Source organism: Pelobates fuscus, chromosome 3, assembly GCF_036172605.1.
Source record: "Pelobates fuscus isolate aPelFus1 chromosome 3, aPelFus1.pri, whole genome shotgun sequence".
Lineage (NCBI taxonomy): Eukaryota > Metazoa > Chordata > Amphibia > Anura > Pelobatidae > Pelobates > Pelobates fuscus.
Genome location: NC_086319.1, coordinates 370134037 through 370155423, shown reverse-complemented (window position 1 = coordinate 370155423; position 21387 = coordinate 370134037). Strand labels below are relative to the sequence as shown.

Here is a 21387-nt window from a genome sequence, read left to right as displayed (position 1 = left end):
TCCAGTTTCCCGCTCTTTTTCTGCTTGCAATTTTCAACCAATCCCATGCCAGCTCCAGCCCCCCAGAAACAGCTGTGTCATCAATTCTGCCCAGATACCCGTCTAACTGACCAACTGCCACAAGATTTAAAATTCCTCACATTCAAATCCCAGACAAAACAGATTAACTCCTTCATTGCCACCATACGTGTATGCCACAGTGCTTACTGCCTGTGGCCTCTATTTCTATCACAGTCTCAGAGAAACCATTGGATTGGCGCAGCGCTGCGTTTTGCCGTGCACATGCACTAGTCTCCCAGTGCATTGGACTCAATGATCTCAGAGAAAGAAGTGGAATGGAACATCAGAGACCAGTGCTCTGGGGGAGAAAAGGTAAGTAAAGTCACTTTTTTAACCTTTGCAACGGTGGCCTCTTCACCAAAACGGTGACTAGAGCACCATTTGTATTCCTAACACTTTAGTGTTCCTGTAAGGTGATTGTTTGCCCATAATAATGGCACATATGGTGCTAGGAGCATTGCAAATATGCACCTTATCTGACTTTGTTGGTCTTCTGTACAACTTCTATACAAAATGCTATAGAATGAGGAAAATACCTCAGTATTGAGGGGACTCCTTTACTTCTTGTTAAATTATGCTGGCAGCCAGACACTTTATGACATCTTGTAAAGATATCTATCATTAACTAAGTATGAATCCCAGAATCCCTCCAGAATTCTTTTTAAAGGAACAATAGCAGCACCACAACAACAGCTTTCCAAAGTAGTTATGGTGCCAAGAGTGCCCTGATGCTCCTGTCCCATTATAAGTAACACAATTTTGCCAGGCACCACTCCCTACCTCCACCACTAACACCAAAGGGGGAGAAGCTCCTAAGCAGGCTGGTCGCTATCTGCTAGACCCTACACTGTACAGCAGCTTCCAGCTCTTAAGAGAGTTGTATTGATTATGGAGCTTGGAGTGTTTCTTTAAGAAGATATGGGCAGGGCCGGCCTTAGGCCATTAGGCGCCATGTGCCAAAAGTATTAACGGCGCCCCTACTCCCCACCAAGTTGCCGGTATACAGTCACACACACACAGGCACAGGCAGAAAGTCACACAAACAGTTACAAGCAGAAAGTCAGACACGCTCAGTTACAGGCATGCAGACATTTAGTTAAAGGCAGATAGTCACACATACAGGCACACACAACGGCACAGCTACAGCGACACACAGAATTGGAGTCACACACAGTTACAGTCACACACAGGCAGAAAGCCACATACGCACACGGAGACAGTCACACAGACAGTCACACACACACAGTCACACAGACAAGCAGTCACACACACAGGCAGGCAGTCACACACAGTCACACAGACAATCACACACACACACACAGGCAGGCAGTCACACACACAGGCAGGCAGGCAGGCTCTGGATATGGGGTATTGTTTACTGTACAGTTCATGGTATTTAAAGGGACACTATAGTCACCTGAACAACTACAGCTTAACGTAGCTGTTCTGGTGAGTATAATCATTCCCTGAAGTAATTTTCATGTAAACATTCCTTTTTAGAGAAAAGGCAGTGTTTAAATTGCCCCCTAGGGACACCTCCAGTGGTCACTCCTCAGATGGCCACTGGAGGTGCTTCCTGGGGCAGTGCTGCTGTTCAGTGTCTCCACGCTATGCATGGAAACGCTGAATTTGTATCTCTATGAGGAACTGCTGACTGACCAAGCCAAGTGTTAAGGGGAGGCAAGCCACCTAAATAGTAGTTTAACACTAAAGGTTTAGGAATACATGTTTGTGTTCCTGACCCTATAGTGTTCATTTAAGTAATTTTTACATTTCACAGATTTTACAGAATTGTACTTGAGCCTAGAAATTAATCTTATGGCATGTGTAATCTCTATTCAAACTATATATGTCTCATAATATCACATCATACGATCCCACACCCACTACAACATTAACTAAACTCGCAATTACATATAAATTTTACAATTAATTGATGGAGTTGAGAAAATTACTTATTGATTTTGGTCTAAAATTTGCAGTTTCCCATTTACTGAATTAAACCCATAAATCAGATTCTAACTCTGTTTGCAGTGGCTGGCCATTCTGAAAACAGTATAATTTACGAAGAAAAAATATATATATTTAAATTAATCACTTAAGGTGGGTGTGGGGGAAACTAAAGGACTATAGTCTGTCCTTTGAAGCTGCAAGCAATTATGTTCTGGGCTACTGTTTGAGGTTTAATAACACTGAGGCTGCATACTTAAAAAGGGACGTAGAGAAGAACTGCAATACGGGAAATAATCTACAAATTAGCTTTGAAATTCCAGAAGGGTGGGATAACACATGAAGACAGTTGCAGAATTGTGACAAATGCCAGTCGGGTATTAACTCTTCAAGTACCCACATATATCAAAGCATGGAATTTCAAGGATTTTCTGGCAGTTGTTTCCTTTCCCAGAAACTTATGTTTGTTTTCTTTTTGTGACCTTTCAGAGTCTCTGGCTTCACTCAAATGGATGAAGTAATAGTAGTAAATTGGAATTAAAAGGTCAGTTCATTCTATTAGCAAAGTTGTCTGCCGTTTAGTTTTGCTATGGTCGATGAAGGTGCAGTATATTGTACTTTGAACCACTAGTATGCAGACATTGTTCTATGATCATACGTCGGAGGCCTGCAGTCGGCCAGTTGTCTAATATTCCCACACCCACCAACATCTGAATCAACAGACTGCAGTATGTCTGCTTAAGTATTTGCCCCTTGTCTGATCCATTGAAGCGCTGCACATTTTAGCAATGAATATTACATGTTTAATCAAAACCCAATATAAAGCAAGGCAACCTGAGTGAGCAAACATAACATTGCAATACTCACTTCATTGATGAGAAAATACAGCAACATCTAATGCCCCATGCAATATTTTTCCAAGTTTTTTGTGGACTATTTTATACAATTTGGAATGACAAGACTCCTGGGATGATTAACAATTGTCCCAAACATTCTCTATGTAGGCTGTGTGACTCTGCTGTAGTTCAGTGGTGCTCAAATGCATTAGATCTGGTCTTACCATCCTTTCCAAACAGATTTACACCAAGAACTGTGCTCTAGAGCAGTGCTCCTCAACCGTCTACTCAAGGCACACCTAACAGTCCAGGATTTCAAGATTACCCAGGTGTGTGTATTTAAAAAAAAAAACTTTTTTTTTTCTTAAACACCGTGGACACACCTGGGTAATCCCTAAATCCTGGACTGTTAGATGTGCCTTGAGGAGAGGGCTGAGGAGCACTGCTCTAGAGGCAAGGTAGTACGGTGACTTGTTAGCATAGGCCTCACCTAAAAAGGTTTGCCTTGATTGGACAGGCAAGATAATACTTTAGTGGCCATTGCTTAAATACATCTGTTATTTAAATGTACATAGGAGTTTGCGTGATTAACTTTTTTCTTTTTTATGTGTATTTGGGCTGATGAATACTATAGCCATTGCTGACGCCAAAAGTAGTGGGAGTTTGAGCACAATGATTATTTCTTTGTATGTTTTTATGAGCTCTAGAGGTGTCTATGAATTTCTTTTGATTGTGACATGTTGTAAATAATCTGTAGATAACAAATGATGTGTGTCTAACAGAAAAGTACCTATGTTTTTAAGGCACTATTGGCAGAGAACCAGATTTAGAATGCTGTGTTAATGCTTACCGCTCTTTCTCATGCAACGTTATGGAGAAGGCATGCGTGTGGATCCAAGCTTCCCCATAGGAAAGCACTATATCAATTAATGCTTTCCTATGGGGGATATCATGCCACATGACCAAGTTTTACTCAGTCAGTACCTAGGTATCATCTCTATTGGCGATCAGTATGACAGCCACTAGAGGAGGATTTAACCCTACACTGTGAACAATGCAAGCAACTGCACCCATTGAGATGAAGTGGCCTGGGTGACTTTAAAGTTATTTTTTAATTGAAATGAATAGCAGTAACCAATCAAACTTTACATACAATACACACTTTACATTCCATCCTGTAATTTATTTGGTTTTTAGTGCCCATGCAGGTCATATACTAACTAGTGTATCTAATGCATGTTTTGATCATAAAGACAGAGCTATAGCTCTTGAAACAAATGTGCCCCTCTAACTCTCCCATACATTAAACGGTATGTTTTCTACTGGTTGCACTGTGTGACAGAAAGCAGGAGTCACCATATGAGAGCCATGGCTGGTCTGAGATGTTCCTAATGAGATATTAATAATTATGTTAAAGCAGCAGTTACAGATAGGTTCCCACTCAAGCATTAAACTATGCTCACAGAGCGTGATGACATACTTAATGTCATATCCCCCAGTCTTCTGTCTGTAGTGTATAGCATGTTGTGATAGAAACTGCAAGATACAACATGTTATATTAACAAGATTCATTCCAAAGTACATTTCATGGGAAGATTATTGCCCCCCTCATTATGCTTAGTTACTAAACGCTGTCGGACATTTTGTATGGAATATAAAGTAAAGGTAATCGGCCTAATACAAGATGGGTGTCAAACGTAATTTTAAATTAAACAATTCACAAGGTCAAAATAGAAACTTATTGGTGAGAGAGTTACTTTAAATGTTCCACTTACTAAAAGAGACACTGTAAGCACTTCCTCTTATTTACATGGTTAGTGTCCCTTAAATCCCCTGGCACCTGCATACGTTTCATTGTTAAACTGCTTTCAAATGGTTTAACATTGAATGAGGATCCTTGACATCCCATAGCTGCCCACTCGGTAAGGTCAAGTTAAATTGTAACCTCCTCCACCAAATCCCTAATGGGGATAGAGCTGCAGGAGGTAGAAAACTCTTGTTTAATATTAAATTATTCGAAAATTGCTCTAATACTGAACAGAGAGATGATGGATGACACCAGGGCACTCCATTTACTATAACCACTTCAATGAAGTTATATTGCCTAGACAGTCCCTTTAAGTGGTATGCCTTGACAATGGCAGCTGAGCTTACATTTCATAGCCACGTCGTAGTTTGGAAGCAGAACACAAGTAACATTACTTGTCTGCACTGTGACTATGAGCCAATAAGTGTGCTCCAACAAGAGAACAGAAATACCATCCCTGCTAACTCCAGAGCCCAGGTCGACTTCTTAAATGTCTACAAAGTATATCTATTGAACTACTCCCACCCGGTATGTATACACAACATTAAATCCAGCCAGAAACTAAAAAGATAATGTATCGATTATCCATCTGAGCACTCAGACTGTCCCACACCAGCAGCCCAACCAATGCTGGGCACTCTCTCCATGCATCTTCTCGTGAGGGAGTCAGCCAATGACAGCTCTATCTTCTCCATATGTGCACTTAAAACTGAAATTACTTCATACAGCATTGATATTTATCATTTTCAATAGACAATAGGAACTGCACTCAATCCCATCAATCTGAGCCAGGGTGCAACCAAACCAGGACCAAGCACCAGGTTCCAGTGACAATTATAAAGTACCGTATATACTCGAGTATAAGCCACCCCGAATATAAGCCGAAGCCCCTAATTTTACCCCAAAAAACTTGAAAAACGTATTCACTCGAGTATAAGACTATTGTGGGAAATGCAGCAGCTACTGGTAAATTTCGAAATAAAATTAGATCCTAAAAAAATTATATTAATTGAATATTTATTTACAGTGTGTGTGTATAATGAATGCAGTGTGTGTGTATGAATGCAGTGTGTGTACGAGTGCAGTGTGTCTATGAATGCAGTGTGTGTATATGAGTGCAGTGTGTGTGTGTGTATGAGTGCAGTGTGTATGAGTGCAGTGTGTGTGTGTGATGCAGTGTGTGTATGAGTGAGGGGTGGGCATTTTTATTATTATTTTTATATGTTTTTGTTATATTCATTTTTTTTTTAATTATTATTTTTTTTTATTATTTATATTTATTTTTTTCGTCCCCCCTCCCTGCTTGATACATGGCAGGGAGGGGGGCTCTCACTCCCTGGTGGTCCAGTGGCATTGGCAGTTCAGTGGAGGGGGGCTGGCAGAGAGTGTTTACTTACCTCTCCTGCAGCTCCTGTCAGCTCCCTTCTCCTCCGCGCCGGTCCGGTCAGCTCCCTCTGCAAGTCCCAGTGTAAGTCTCGCGGGCGCGCTATGACCCCGCGGCTCTCGCGAGACTTACACTGGGAGCTGACAGGGGAGCTGACCGGACCGGCGCGGAGGAGAAGGGAGCTGACAGGAGCTGCAGGAGAGGTAAGTAAACATTATCTGCCAGCCCCCCTCCTACACAGCCCCTTGTCTGTATTATGGCAATGTAAATTGCCATAATACAGACATTGACTCGAGTATAAGTCGAGTTGGGGTTTTTCAGCACAAAAAAATTGCTGAAAAACTCTACTTATACTCGAGTATATAGGGTATGCAAAAAATGGTTCAGGCACTCCAAGATCCAGAAATAGCACATTTATTGAAGCCCAAAGTGACACAAAAGTGTCACAAAAGTGTCACTTTGGGCTTCAATAAATTTGCCATTTCTGGATCTTGGAGTGCCTGAACCATTTTTTCCCATACTATAACATTGATATATAAACCTAAGCCACTAACGGATCTCCCAAGGTTTATAGCAGCCCTAAAGTGTGTTGCGTAATATTTGAATATTTCTAGTTAAGACAAGACTTGTAAGTAATCTCGGTTGATGTATTTCTGACCGTGTTTAGGCTAACTGTTTCTGAGAATTTCTGGTATTCACACTATAACTTGTTATCCTAATTTTCCTCCCTGCAGTTTTTACTTACCTCTCCTGCAGCTCCTGTCAGCTCCCTTCTCCTCCGCGCTGGTCCGGTCAGCTCCCCTGTCAGCTCCCAGTGTAAGTCTCGCGAGAGCCGCGGGGTCATAGCGCGGCCGCGAGACTTACACTGGGACTTGCAGAGGGAGCTGACCGGACCGGCGCGGAGGAGAAGGGAGCTGACAGGAGCTGCAGGAGAGGTAAGTAAACACTCAGTTAGTCCAACTCGCGCTTGCAGGACTTCTCGCGGGCGGCTCCCTTCCTATGGAATAGCCTGCCTACCGCCATCAGACTCTCCCCTAGTCTTGCATCTTTTAAGAAGTGCCTTAAAACTCATCTCTTTAGGAAAGCATATGGCCTCCAAGACTAACCCTTACCTCACATACCTGTCTCTTGCCCTCTCCTAAAGGGCAGTCCACCTTATTTGATTGCAAATTCCTGTCCTAATGTGTTTTACACCCACCTCCTATAGAATGTAAGCTCGATCGAGCAGGGTCCTCTTCAACCTATTGTTCCTGTAAGTTTATTTGTAATTGTCCTATCTATAGTTAAATCCCTTCTCATAATATTGTAAAGCGCTACGGAATCTGTTGGCGCTATATAAATTGCAATAATAATAATAATAATAATAATGTGAAGAATCAGTAATAAGTCTCACAATTTCTTTATACCTTGTCCTTTCTCATAGATTATATCTATAAGTTACAAGAGGGTCTATTATTGAAGGGAAAAAAACCAACCAAACAGCTCTTACTTAACTCTGTGGCCACTATTACCTTGCCCGGTTGTATATGATGGGTTCATGTTCCTCAGGCACTGTGTTCTTCATACCAAGTTCCCTGAACATCTGCACCATGTAGTCCACAAATTTCTTTCCTGAGGCTCGCTCCACTACAGCACTCAACAAGGTCCAGGCATGGGTGGAGTACAAGAACTGGGTACCTGGACAGTACAGAAGTAAACAATTAGTAGAAAAATAATAGATAAGAACATCTGGAGAAAAGATGAAAAATGCTTAACCCATTTCAGTGAGGACCTGCCAAACTCATCATTGGTGCGATCAGTTAGTTACAGTATTCCTCAGCTATGTCAGTCTAGAACCATAGCATGTTCTAATACATACTCAGGTTCCAACTCCAGCATTTCCTCTCTTCTGTTTATTGTAATCTGTACTGTTTACCAACAGTCTCGCTTTGTTATAAATGCAAACAGTGCAAAAGCTCTGGTCATCAGTCTATTAAAGGGAACATGCATCACTTGACAATTATTTTTTAAAACCAGCAAACAAACACTTCTAAACAAATACATAAGGAACACTTTAAAAAATATGTAATAAAAGGTTATAAACTTTGTTAGATTGCATTGTCGGGCACACCTCTCAGGAAGGGGGTTTTCTTAAGCCCCAACCCTTACCCATCCATCTCAGTTTCTGACCAGTCCACTGACAGAAACATGGCATCATTATGGCAGGCATGCCTATTGCACTCTTCCAGCATAGCCCCACCCTCCCCCCAGAGTTGATGTGGAAAGCATAAGAAAGAAGATGAATGTAAGTATGGGGGTGGAGGGAAAATTACCAATTTTTTTCAGACTGCAAAGTGAGGCAAATGTGCCATTCAAATATTGAAACAGTTGTCTCAAAGTAATGCATGTCCCTATAAGCATTCACCTAAGGACTAAGGTGGCAGTTTAAGTTAAAGACCATGAATCCTGATGTCACTCCATTTTAACATTGATGTTCTGGCAGTGAAGCCAGTGTTGGCAGTAGGAGTGAGGGGAACATTTCCTAAACCAGACTCCATCAAATTACAAAGGTGTGGGAGCAAGGTGGAATGGATGGAGCTACAGTAGTTTAACAACCACCTGCATCTGAGCATTGCGGCACCGGCCCCCCTGGAGAAATTATATATGCAATATATTAACTGTTCATAAAGCAATCCATATATAATTTATCTGCTATTATTATTTGCTGCTTTTGGACAATTAACAGTGTAGGAGTACTTGTCATGACAGGTTCACTTTAAAGCAGCAATTAGTCCAGTTAGATATATTATTATTATAGCCCTATAAAAGTAAAATATAGGTTACAAAGTAGATAGCTACATACAAGATAAATGCATGTCTCTTTGGAGAGAAGAATGATGGTGACTGAACAGGATTTTTGTGAGTTCCTTTGTTTCACTTCACATACCCGGTTTAAACACTAACGGATCATTTTTAAACAGTTCCAGAGAATCTATCACACTGTCGAACTTTTCCTTGATGTAAAACTCTTCTGGTTCCAACGTCCGTTTTTTCTGCTCTCCTGTTGTGCTCAGTTCTTTGGTATCGCTGTCAGGTTTAGCTTTCTCAGTTTCCGTTTCCTGTGCTTGCTTCTCTGTGGACCCCTCTGGAAGAGATTTCTTGGATAGTTTTTTCCTTATTTTCTCAACATCCTTTTCGTAATGTCTAATCCCACTCAGGTGAGAAACCAATAATCTGGTCGTTAATGTCACCTGAAAAGATAAACCCTTATAAAATTATAAAAATGTAGATGGTAATGGAAAATTATTTTGTAAAAAGAGTTACATTTAATGATCAGCACCCATGATAGTAAATGAAAGCTCTTCTTTATTCACATATGTACCGTAATGCCTACCAATCTATACTATACTATCCTGAAACATTAATTTAATCAGTAACATATGTTCAGTTAGAGCAGCCATATTATAATTTTTTTCTAGATTACATCGAAGGTAAATATTGATAACAAGCTTCGTATTTCCATATTGACAAGTAATGCAGATCATAATACATGAAATGATAATATTAAAAGGGGCCCTATAGGCAACCAGACCACTTCATCTCATTAAAGTGGTATGGGTGCACTCAGGGCCGCCATCAGAAATTTTAGGGCCCCTGACACAGCTCAAGATCTGGGCCCCCTAGGCCAGCCCCGAGTCCGCCCACAAGGATGAAGTGAGTGTGTGTGTATAGTGGATGTAGAATGAGTGTCATGGATGCAGTGTGTATAGTGGATGCAGATTGTACGTTTTGTGTAATGTATGTAATGTTTGTATGCATGCATTAGATGCAGAGTGTGTGTGTAGTGAATGTAGTGTGTACAGTGAATGCAGTGTGTATTTTTGTAGTGGATGTAGTGTGTTTGTAGTGAGTGCAAAGTGTGTATAGTGCATGTAGTGTGATTGTGGTGAATGCAATAGGTGTATAGTGAATGTAGTGTGTTTGCAGCGAGTGCAAAGTATGTATAGTGATTGTAGTGAGTGCAAAAAGTGTATAGTTCACGTAGTGAATGCAAAATGTGCATGGTGAATGTAGTGTGATTGTGGTTAATGCAAAATGTGTATGTGAATGTAGTGTGATTGTGGTGAATGCAGAGTGTGTATAGTGAATGCAATGTTTGTAGTGAGTGCAAAGTGTGTTTAGTAAATGTAGTGTGTTTGTAGTGAGTGCAACGTGTGTTTAGTGAATGTAGTGTGTGTGTGTAGTGCAGAGTGTGTTTAGTGAATGTAGTGTGCGTGTAGTGCAGTGTGTTTAGTGAATGTAGTGTGCGTGTAGTGCAGTGTGTTTAGTGAATGTAGTGTGCGTGTAGTGCAGTGTGTTTAGTGAATGTAGTGTGCGTGTAGTGCAGTGTGTTTAGTGAATGTAGTGTGTGTGTTTAGTGAATGTAGTGTATTTAGTAAATGGAGTGTGTGTAGTGCAGTGTGTTTAGTGAATGTAGTGTGTGTTTAGTGAATGTAGTGTATGTGTGTGTGTGTAGTGCAGAGTGTTTAGTGAATGTAGTGTGTGTGTAGTGCAGAGTGTGTTTAGTAAATGAAGTGTGTGTGTAGTGCAGAGTGTGTTTAGTAAATGAAGTGTGTGTGTGTAGTGCAGAGTGTGTTTAGTGAATGTAGTGTGTGTGTGTGTGTGTAGTGCAGAGTGTTTAGTGAATGTAGTGTGTGTGTGTGTGCGCTTGTAAGGATGCAGTGTTTGTGTAAAGTAGGGGGGAGGGGAGTAGTTAAAAAAAAAAAATATATATATATATATATTTGTGTATATTGAAAATTTAAATTTTATTCCCCACTCCCTGGTTCTAACCTTGCTAGGGAGGGGGGAGATCGCATTCCCTGGTGGCATGGTGGAGAGAGCCAGCCGCGTTACATTGCAGAGGGGGGCGCAGCAGCACACACTGTCTTCCTTTCCAGCTCCTCTCTGACGAACTCTCGCGAGACCGGCCTGCGTGCTGTGCGGAGCGTTGCCATGGTAACCCGTGGCAACGCTCTGGCGGCCGCAGGAGAGTAAGTAAGAGAGGAGCTGGAAGGAGGACAGAGTTTGCTGCTGGGGCCCCCTCTGCAATTTACAGGTGGGGGGCCCTCAGTGCACAGATATATAGCGAAAATCGCTATATATCTGGGCACATAAGGAATGTGGGGCTCAGACTGCCAGAGCAGTCCGGGCCCCCCAGGACCGCTGGGCCCATGACAACTGGGGGCACTGCCCGTCTCCCTTAGTCCTGCAATGTAAAACATTTTAGAGAAACTGCAATGTTTATATTACAGTACTAAGATTGCCTCTAGTGGCTGTCTACCATTGGTGACATCAGATGAGGTAAAGCAGGTCCTTCTGTGCTGGAATAGGGTAAGTGAATAAAGTGTTATTTAACATTTTAGATGTAGGGAAGTAAATAAAGCATTATTTAACCTTTTAGAGGCAGGGAAGAGGGCCCACGTGGGCTGAGAAACACATTAGTGTTAGGACTATATCTTTGTATTCCTTTTAAGGACACAGTATTTACTAGAAAGGATACTTTGAGATTCTCACGCAAATGTAAACGTATGCCTTGGAATATAGATGTTATGATTACCCAACTCAATGTTATATATTTGTATCAATATTTTTATTTTTTACCAATATATTGATGAACGTTTTTTTAGTCATAAATTCCATTTAAATTTAAATCCACTGGGTGGATATACAGTGAGGGAAAAAAGTATTTGATCCCTTGTTGATTTTGTAAGTTTGCCACTGACAAAGAAATGATCACTCTATAATTTTTAATGGTAGGTGTATTTTAACAGTGAGAGACAGAATAACCGCAAAAAATCCAGAAAAACGCATGTCAAAAAAGTTATAAATTGATTTGCATGTCAATGAGTGAAATAAGTATTTGATCCCCTATCAATCAGCAAGATTTCTAGCTCCCAGGTGTCTTTTATACAGGAAACAAGCTGAGATTAGGAGAACTCTCTTAAATGGAGTGCTCCTAATCTCAGCTTGTTACCTGTATAAAAGACACCTGTCCACAGAAGCAATCAATCAATCCGATTCCAAACTCTCCACCATGGCCAAGACCAAGGAGCTGTCCACGGATATGAGGGACAAGATTGTAGACCTGCACAAGGCTGGAATGGGCTACAAGACCATCACCAAGCAGCTTGGTGAGAAGGTGACAACAGTTGATGCGATTATTCGCAAATGGAAGAAACACAAAATAACTGTCAGTCTCCCTCGGTCTGGTGATCCATGCAAGATTTCACCACCTTGTGGAGTTTCAATGATCAGGAGAATGGTGAGGAATCAGCCTAGAATTACATGGGAGGATCTAGTTAATGATCTCAAGGCAGCTGGGACCATAGTCACCAGGAAAGCAATTGGTAACACACTACGGCGTGAAGGACTGAAATCCTGCAGCACCTGCAAGGTCTCCCTGCTCAAGAAAGCACATGTACAGGCCGTCTGAAGTTTGCCAATGAACAGCTGAATGATTCAGAGGAGAACTGGGTGTTGTGGTCTGATGAGACCAAGATTGAGCTCTTTGGCATCAACTCAACTTGCCGTGTTTGGAGGAGAAGGAATGCTTCCTATGACCCCAATAACACCATCCCCACTGTCAAACATGGAGGTGGAAACATTATGCTTTGAGGGAATTTTTCTCCTAAGGTGACAGGACAACTGCACCGCATCAAAGGGACCATGTACCGTCAAATCTTGGGTGAGAACCTCCTTCCCTCAGCCAGGGCATTGAAAATGGGTCGTGGGTGGGTATTCAAGGATGATAATGACCCAAAACACACACAGCCAAGGCAACAAAGGAGTGGCTCGAGAAAAAGCACATTAAGGTCCTGGAGTGGCCAGTCTCTAGACTTTAATCCCATAAAAAATCTGTGGAGGGAGCTGAAGGTTCGCGTTGCCAAACGTCAGCATCGAAACCTTAATGACTTGGAGAGGATCTTCAAAGAGGAGTGGAACAAAATCCCTCCTGAGATCTGTGCAAACCTGGTGGCCAACTACAAGAATACTACTAAAATACACCTACCATTTAAATTATAGGCTGATTATTTATTTGTCAGTGGGCAAACGTTCAAAATAAGTAGGGGATCAAATACTTTTTTCCCTCACTGTAGGAAAATATTTGCCTTTCACATGCTTTTTTGAGAAGGATGTACAAATCCTGTGCTATAAACATATTAGATAAATTATTGCATAAATTATTTAAACCATCTTTTCACAACATTTTAACAGGTACATATAAAATCAGGTCATTTTCTAAACATTCATATTCTACATTTATGTTTTCACTCCCGTCAAAATAATTCAACATTTTCGACAAAGTGTCTGTTGGGTTCACACCTTTTCACCTTCAAAATCCTTTTCTGGGAACTCTGGTACATATTTTTGCACCGGAACATCAAGATCCAATTTTCCCTCCTCCCAAAGCTTGGCAATGGCTGCCATCGTGAAGGATTTGCTGATACTGGCCACACGCATAATGCTTTCTGGGGTACACGGAACTCTATTCTCCACATCTGCAAACCCAAGTCCTGTGGAACAGCAGACAACAGCTAGTGTTTATATAAGATAGTAGAAATGTCACTACTACCTTGTCAGCATCAAGCTCTTCAAATGCCACAAGAGTAATAAGTTCTTCTTTAAAGCAATTAAATAGGAGTCTTATTATCCTTTCTTTCTGCAGGCTCAAATAGGTTTAGCTGTAATGGTAAAGGAATATTCCAAGCAATTAACAACTGCAGCACACTAGTGTGTATAGTGCCCTGGACATGGGTACCAAAAAGGTTGAACCCCACATGTTTTAAAACTACAGCTTCCATGATGCCTTGTCATTACTACAACATCTGGGGATTTATCTTTTGGGCACCCCTGGCCTAGGAGATTCCATGAAATTGGTGGTTATCTTACCTATCTGCATTACAAATACACACACAAAGAGGCTATATATAGCATGTAATCCTTTATATTCATTAACTAACCGAGCCTCCAAAAAGACAGACCCATGAGAAAAAAAATACTTCCTTAACTTGGCAATATTGACACACATTAACAAATACATACAAGCAACGTGTAATGAAAGTATTTGTTTTGCTAAAACCAAAACATGATATTATAGACGCTTTAGAAGACTGTAATTAAACACAGGAATTTCCTTTAGTAGATAATGTCTGTTTAGAGGGGGGGGGGGGGGTGTTAGTAATGTAATAATATTGCCTTACAAGGTGGGTTGGCAGCAGCAATTTGCATGTTACTTCTTACTCCACATTGACATTTTAACCCTTGTGCCTCTCAGGGCTGGCAGGCCTTAAGGCACCCTGTGCAAAATATAGGAGTGACACAAATTCCGATCCCATGATCCTCCAAGCATTAAAGGGACACTATAGTCACCAGAACAACTACAGCTTATTGCTTTTGTTTCTGGTGAGTAGACTCATTCCCTTCAGGCCTTTTGCTGTAAACACTGTCTTTTCAGAGAAAATGTAGTGTCTACATTACAGCCTAGTAATAACTTCACTGGCCACTCCTCAGATGGCTGTTAGAGATCCTTCCTGGGTCATGGCTGCGTAAAATGCATCTAAACATTCAGTGTCTCCACCCTCTGCATGCAGACACTTAACTTTCCTCATAGAGATTCATTGATTCAATTCATCTCTATGAGGAGATGCTGATTGGCCAGGGCTGCGTTTAAATCATGCTGGCTCTGCCCCTGATCTGGCTCCTTGTCAGTCTCAGCCAATCCTATGGGGAAGCACTGTGATTGGATCAGGCTACCACTTCTGTTGATGTCAACACACTGCTTGATTTTCTGAGTCTAACAGCATGCAGAGTTACAGCTTCAAGCTTGAATACAGTAAGATTTTTACTATATGTATGGAGCCATGAGGGGCCCGATGGTGGTTTTAACACTATAGGGTCAGGAATGCATGTTTGCGTTCCTGACCCTATAGTGATCCTTTAATATTTCATATAAAAAATGAAATTGCCGGGGGGCGGAGCCTGCTACCAGACCCGAGCGGACGCCATATCGCTTAGCTCCCAACTCTCACAAATTAATCCAAGCAATATCAAACTTTTCAGCACCCATCCAGCCTTGCCACTTACCAAACGGGCACCAGCAAAGTTAACCGCACCACCCGATGCCTTTCTTCCAGCCGCAACGGCTGCAGAAAAGGAGACGCAAGAACGGGGCCTACCAAACGCCATCGATCCTCTGCCTCGCTGAAATCCTTTGCAGACACCCGACGGAGCTCGGGAACACCAACTATCTGTGGGAACAACACAACACATCGTCCCTGCTCACTGTGGCAAACCTAGCCACTGTTGAACTATAATATGGGAAGGTTGTCTGGAGGCTGTAATATGTGCCATGTATATTTGCTGTGTATGTGTTATGTTATGTTGATTCGCATGCTGGCAGCCGTAAGCTACCAGCATACAGGTACTTCGTTCGGCGAACAGCGGCGATCTAAGCCGTTCGCCGAACGAATAAGGGCCCCCCTGGTAGATCACACACTTATGGTCGTGTGGCACTTGTTAACCGATTGCAACAATGTTGCAATCGGTAATTATAGACTATTCTGGGTGGCCGTCGTTCGACTACCGACCATGCGGCAGTCGGCCATCTTGGATTCGTCTATTTGGCAGCGGTGTTTGGTCGTCGAGTGCCTGGAACTAAAAACGGCTACTCGATGATGCGAACACCGCTGCACTTCCAAGCCATTCGGGAGCCCGGTTTTCGGTAGAATCGTTCCCCTAGATATGTTCGACAGATTGAGGGGAACTTCTATGTGAAGCTATATTTGTGCGGCGTTCGGTCAATTCAGCTGGGATCAGAGCGGTATTCTCACGAAAGGTGCGCTCCGACCCCAGCTATCTACCGTTCGGTCATCTCAAAGTACCGAATATTGTGGAAAATATGTATTTTAAAGTAAATTGTCAGTTCTGCTGCACGAGGGGATAATCCACTTAATCGTCCATTTTAGTGGGAGTATCCTTCTCGTGCAGCAATGCCTGTTGGGAAAAGAACAATGCATGTTGGGAGAAATCCCCTGAATTATCTGTAAGGAAACCCCTTGCATGGGGAACTGCTTAAATATGCCAGCTTGTGAATAAACTGAGTTAGTTGACTCCCAAACTGTGTTTCGTCCGGTTATTGGGAGGATTTGGGGACTTGCCTTACTTTTCAGCGCTGACTGTGGATTTACTCGTGGAACCGGCGGAGATCGTGGTCTTTAATACCTGCCCTCCGCTACAATTGGTGGCAAGCGACGGGATCCGACCTTACAGCCGAAAGAGCGCAATTCGTGCAAATTGTAACTGCCGAATGAGGAAAAGGGAATGGCAAGCAGAATCCAACGAAAGAACCGACTACCGAAGTGAATGGAGACGGATTATTCTAAATTAAAGAGACAGACACTAAAGGAACTACTGGAAGCCAGGGGTAAAGTAGCCAGCAGCAAACCTAAGGCTGTACTAATTGCCGAGCTGATGGAGGGAGACCAAGCCCGCAGCGCTACACCCCCAGCAGTCATGGAAGAAACTCTCTACGAGAGAGAAATGAGGACCAGGCTGGCATTTTTACCACAGCCGATATCAGCGGACATGTTGAACTTAGTAATGGCGAATGTGCAGGAGTACGTGATGGCACACAGCCCGCAGTATGCAGCATCTAGAGCAGGGACCACGACGGAGTCATCCCACAGCCAGGTAAAACCCAAAGTTCCTTATCAAGCATTTAAAGTATTCTGCGTAGAAAAGGAGGAAATCAATGGGTTTTTACAAGATTTTGAGAGACTGTGCGATTTACATGACTTGGCACGGCCCACGTGGGTCCCCCTGCTGGCAAGTAAACTAGCAGGGCGGGCAGCCGACGCATACCGCGCTGTACCCAGCGAGGACAGCAAAGACTATGAGAAAGTAAAGCGAGCGATACTAGAAAGGTATGCCATCACTCCAGAGGCATACCGGCGGAAATTTAGAGACCTGAAGAAACCAGAGAAAGACTCACATGCCGAGTGGGCACACAAGCTGGACCAAGCATCCAAAGGGTGGATACAAGCGAGCCAAGCCACGACCATGGAAGGATTGCGGCAGTTACTACTGCTGGAGCAATTCTTCGACGGGCTAGCTCCAATGACCCAAGAATGGGTACGAGACAGGAAACCTCTCACCCTAACCGAGGCGGCACAATTGGCTGACCAGCATTTTGACGCAAGGAGACACCAGATAACCCTCTCCAAGAGTTACCCGCAACCCACGGGGTCACCCAGCGTTCCCGTTACCCCGGGTCCCACTACAACCCCTTTTCGCACAGCCCCAGGGAATGTACCACCTGCTTCCCGGTACAATGGGCGTGCCAATATCCAGTGCCACTCTTGCAAACAGTGGGGGCATATAGCCCGGGAATGCACCCAAAATCGGGGCAGACCCACCTGGAACCAAGCCCGACCAAATCCAGCACCAAGGGCTGCAGCCCACTATTATCAGCGGGAACCAGCGGCCCAAGAGATGTGGAGTGTTCAACCGGAGGAACCACTAGGGGTATTACATGAGGTGATGTCGGTCAGAGCCACTGACAACAGGCAGCATCATCGCCAGCTGGTGACGCTGGAGGGGAAAGAGTTACAGGGGCTTCGCGATTCCGGAGCCACACTCACCTTGATTGCACCCCACCTAGTTTCCGGGACCGCTCACACTGGTGGATCAGTGGCCGTGAGGGTAGCAGGGGGAGCAGTGTACCGTTTGCCCACTGCTAAAGTACATTTGAATTGGGGTGTGGGGGAGGGGGTTGTGGAAGTAGGTCTCATGCAAAACCTACCTGCCGATGTGGTACTGGGGAATGACCTGGGCCAGATGACATCTGCTTTTGTCCCACAAGCTCCCTACCAAGAAGCACAGCCAGTCACCACCCGGCAACAAGGCCGCACCTCGGCTCCAGCCAACACACTCTGAGGCTCAGGTAAGAGACCAAGACCCTCACCCGACACGTATGTCCTGGGATACCCCAGCTAAGTTTGAAGCCGAGGTAAAAGCCGATCCCGCATTACAGGTGTATAGAGACAGGGTACGCACTGAACAAGCGGGGACAGAGGGGGAGCGGTATACGTGGGAAAAGGGGCTACTATACCGCACTGCAGAACGGGGAGTGGGGGGGTCAGCCACAGTGACCACCAAACAGTTAGTGGTTCCCCAGAAGTACCGTCCCGAGCTACTTAAGATTGCTCACGATATTCCCTTATCCGGACATCTAGGAATGACTCGTACCCGATATAGATTGACACACGCATTTTTCTGGCCAGGGATTTCTAAAGATGTGAGACAATACTGCACGTCCTGTGATATATGTCAGCGAGTAGGTAAACGAGGTGACCGCCACAAAGCGAAATTATGTCCCCTCCCGATTATTTCCGAACCGTTCAGTAGGGTGGCCGTTGACATAGTGGGGCCACTATCCAAACCCAGTCCCTCCGGTAAAAAGTACATCTTAACTGTAGTGGACTATGCCACCCGATACCCCGAGGCCGTAGCTATCTCGAATATCCATGCCGAGACAGTAGCCGAGGCATTGATGAAAATATTCTCCCGGGTGGGGTTTCCCCAAGAAATAATATCCGATAGGGGCACCCAATTCACCGCCGAGGTCACCCAGCAACTATGGAGAGTATGTGGCATTAAGCCCATAATAAATTCCGCCTACCATCCCCAGTCCAATGGCTTATGCGAGAGATTTAACGGTACGCTAAAACAAATGCTCCGTACGTTTGGAGAGGCACACCGAGACTGGGAGCGTTTTCTACCCCATTTACTTTTCGCTTATAGAGAGGTACCCCAAGAGTCCACAGGATTTTCCCCTTTTGAATTGCTGTTCGGGAGAAGGGTGCGGGGACCGCTAGATCTCATTAGAGAGCATTGGGAGGGAGAGAGTAGCCCAGATGGAACCCCTATTGTATCCTACGTACTGGAATTCCGGGACCGTCTGGAGGCGCTGACTCAGGAAGTACGCACCAACCTCCAGGCGGCCCAGCAACGCCAGCGCCGTTGGTACGATAAGGGAGCCAGAGACCGCAGCTTTCAGGTGGGGCAGAAGGTTTTGATTTTAAAAACTGTCCGCACAGACAAGCTGCAGGCCATCTGGCAAGGCCCATACCAGGTGATGGAACAGAAGTGTGACACCACCTACGTGATTGGCCCCTGCTCAGGGGTAGGGAAGAGACGCATGCTCCATGTGAACATGCTCAAACCCTACCATGAGAGGATGGAGGACGTGGCGGCGATATGCGCCTCAGCCTCGGAGGATCAGGAGAATTTACCCCTACCTGACTGTTGGAACAGGAGGAACAGATCGAGCCCTCCAAGGGGGTTCAGCTGGGGGAGCGGCTAAGCCCACAGGAGCGTGCCCAGGTACAAGAGCTGATCGTAGCTAAAGGGGCTACCTTCTCCAATTTGCCGGGGTACACCCCGCTAGCCACCCACCGAGTTGAAACCCCAGGACAGCTACCCATGCGGCAGACTCCGTACCGCGTTCCTGAAGCAGTCAGGACTCACATGGAAAAGGAAATAGCGGAAATGTTGCAGCTAGGGGTGATCGAACATTCCGATAGCCCCTGGGCATCGCCGGTAGTGCTGGTACCCAAAAAGGACGGCACGACACGTTTCTGTGTCGACTACCGGAGGCTAAATGACAAAACGGTGTCTGATGCCTATCCGATGCCCCGGATAGACGAGCTGCTGGATAAGATGGCACGGGGTCAGTATCTCACTACTATAGATCTATGTAAGGGATACTGGCAGATTCCGCTAGCCGAGGATGCCATCCCTAAGTCGGCGTTTGTCACCCCGTTTGGCTTGTATCAATTTCGAGTCATGCCATTCGGGATGAAAAACGCTCCGGCGACGTTTCAGCGGATGGTAGATCGGCTACTGGATGGATTTCAGGAATACGCCTGTGCCTACTTAGACGATATAGCTATATTCAGTCAGACCTGGGCCGAGCATCTACAACACATAGGGGCCATACTAGATCGCATTGGAGAGGCAGGGTTGACGCTGAAACCCAGTAAATGTCATATAGGGATGGCAGAGGTGCAGTACTTGGGCCACCGGGTGGGAAGCGGGCGACAGAAACCCGAACCAGCTAAAGTGGAAGCGGTAGCTAAATGGCCGACCCCTAGAATGAAAACCCAGGTGTTAGCATTTCTGGGTACCGCCGGGTACTATAGAAAGTTTGTACCCAATTATAGCGCCCTGGCTAAACCCCTGACTGACTTGACCCGTAAGAATCTTCCTCGACTGGTTGTCTGGGCCCCAGAGTGTGAACAGGCATTCCAACAACTAAAAACTGCACGAATTAATGCTCCAGTACTTGCTGCTCCTGATCCAACTAAACGATTTCTTGTCCACACAGACGCTTCAATGTTTGGATTGGGGGCAGTGCTGAGCCAAGTTGGAACTGATGGTGGCGAACACCCCGTAGCATACTTGAGCCGAAAGCTATTACCACGAGAAGTAAGCTACGCCGCCATTGAGAAGGAGTGCCTGGCCGTGGTGTGGGCCCTTAAGAAATTACAGCCCTATTTGTATGGACAACCTTTCTCCCTACTCACAGATCACAACCCGTTGGTGTGGCTTAACCGTGTAGCAGGAGACAACGGCCGGCTGCTGCGCTGGAGTTTGGCGCTGCAGCCCTTTGACTTTACAATATACTATCGCCCAGGGAAGCAAAACGGTAACGCCGACGGGTTATCTAGACAAACTGAACTTGAAAAGTGATCTGTGAGTACTTTCCCGGACCTCCCCAAGCCGATCCGTTGGGATCAGACTGTGTATGCCGGCTTGATTCTGGGGGAGCATTGTGGCAAACCTAGCCACTGTTGAACTATAATATGGGAAGGTTGTCTGGAGGCAGTAATATGTGCCATGTATATTTGCTGTGTATGTGTTATGTTATGTTGATTCGCATGCTGGCAGCCGTAAGCTACCAGCATACAGGTACTTCGTTCGGCGAACAGCGGCGATCTAACCCGTTCGCCGAACGAATTGGGGCCCCCTGGTAGATCACACACTTATGGTCGTGTGGCACTTGTTAACCGATTGCAACAATGTTGCAATCGGTAATTATAGACTATTCTGGGTGGCCGTCGTTCGACTACCGACCATGCGGCGGTCGGCCATCTTGGATTCGTCTATTTGGCAGCGGTGTTTGGTCGTCGAGTGCCTGGAACTAAAAACGGCTACACTTCCAAGCCATTCGGGAGCCCGGTTTTCGGTAGAATCGTTCCCCTAGATATGTTCGACAGATTGAGGGGAACTTCTATGTGAAGCTATATTTGTGCGGCGTTCGGTCAATT

General features: G+C 44.6%; 1 protein-coding gene across 1 annotated transcript in view; it reads right to left on the bottom strand.

Moving 5' to 3' along the window:
- The window catches only part of LACTB (lactamase beta), a 46479-nt gene that overhangs the window by 11212 nt on the left and 13880 nt on the right, over positions 1 to 21387 (bottom strand). Inside the window, exons 3-5 of the mRNA XM_063445905.1 lie at positions 13382 to 13572; positions 8964 to 9267; positions 7549 to 7714 (exon numbers count right to left, since the gene is read on the bottom strand). Coding sequence (XP_063301975.1) covers positions 7549 to 7714; positions 8964 to 9267; positions 13382 to 13572 — 661 coding nt within the window. The remainder of the gene's footprint in view (positions 1 to 7548; positions 7715 to 8963; positions 9268 to 13381; positions 13573 to 21387) is intronic.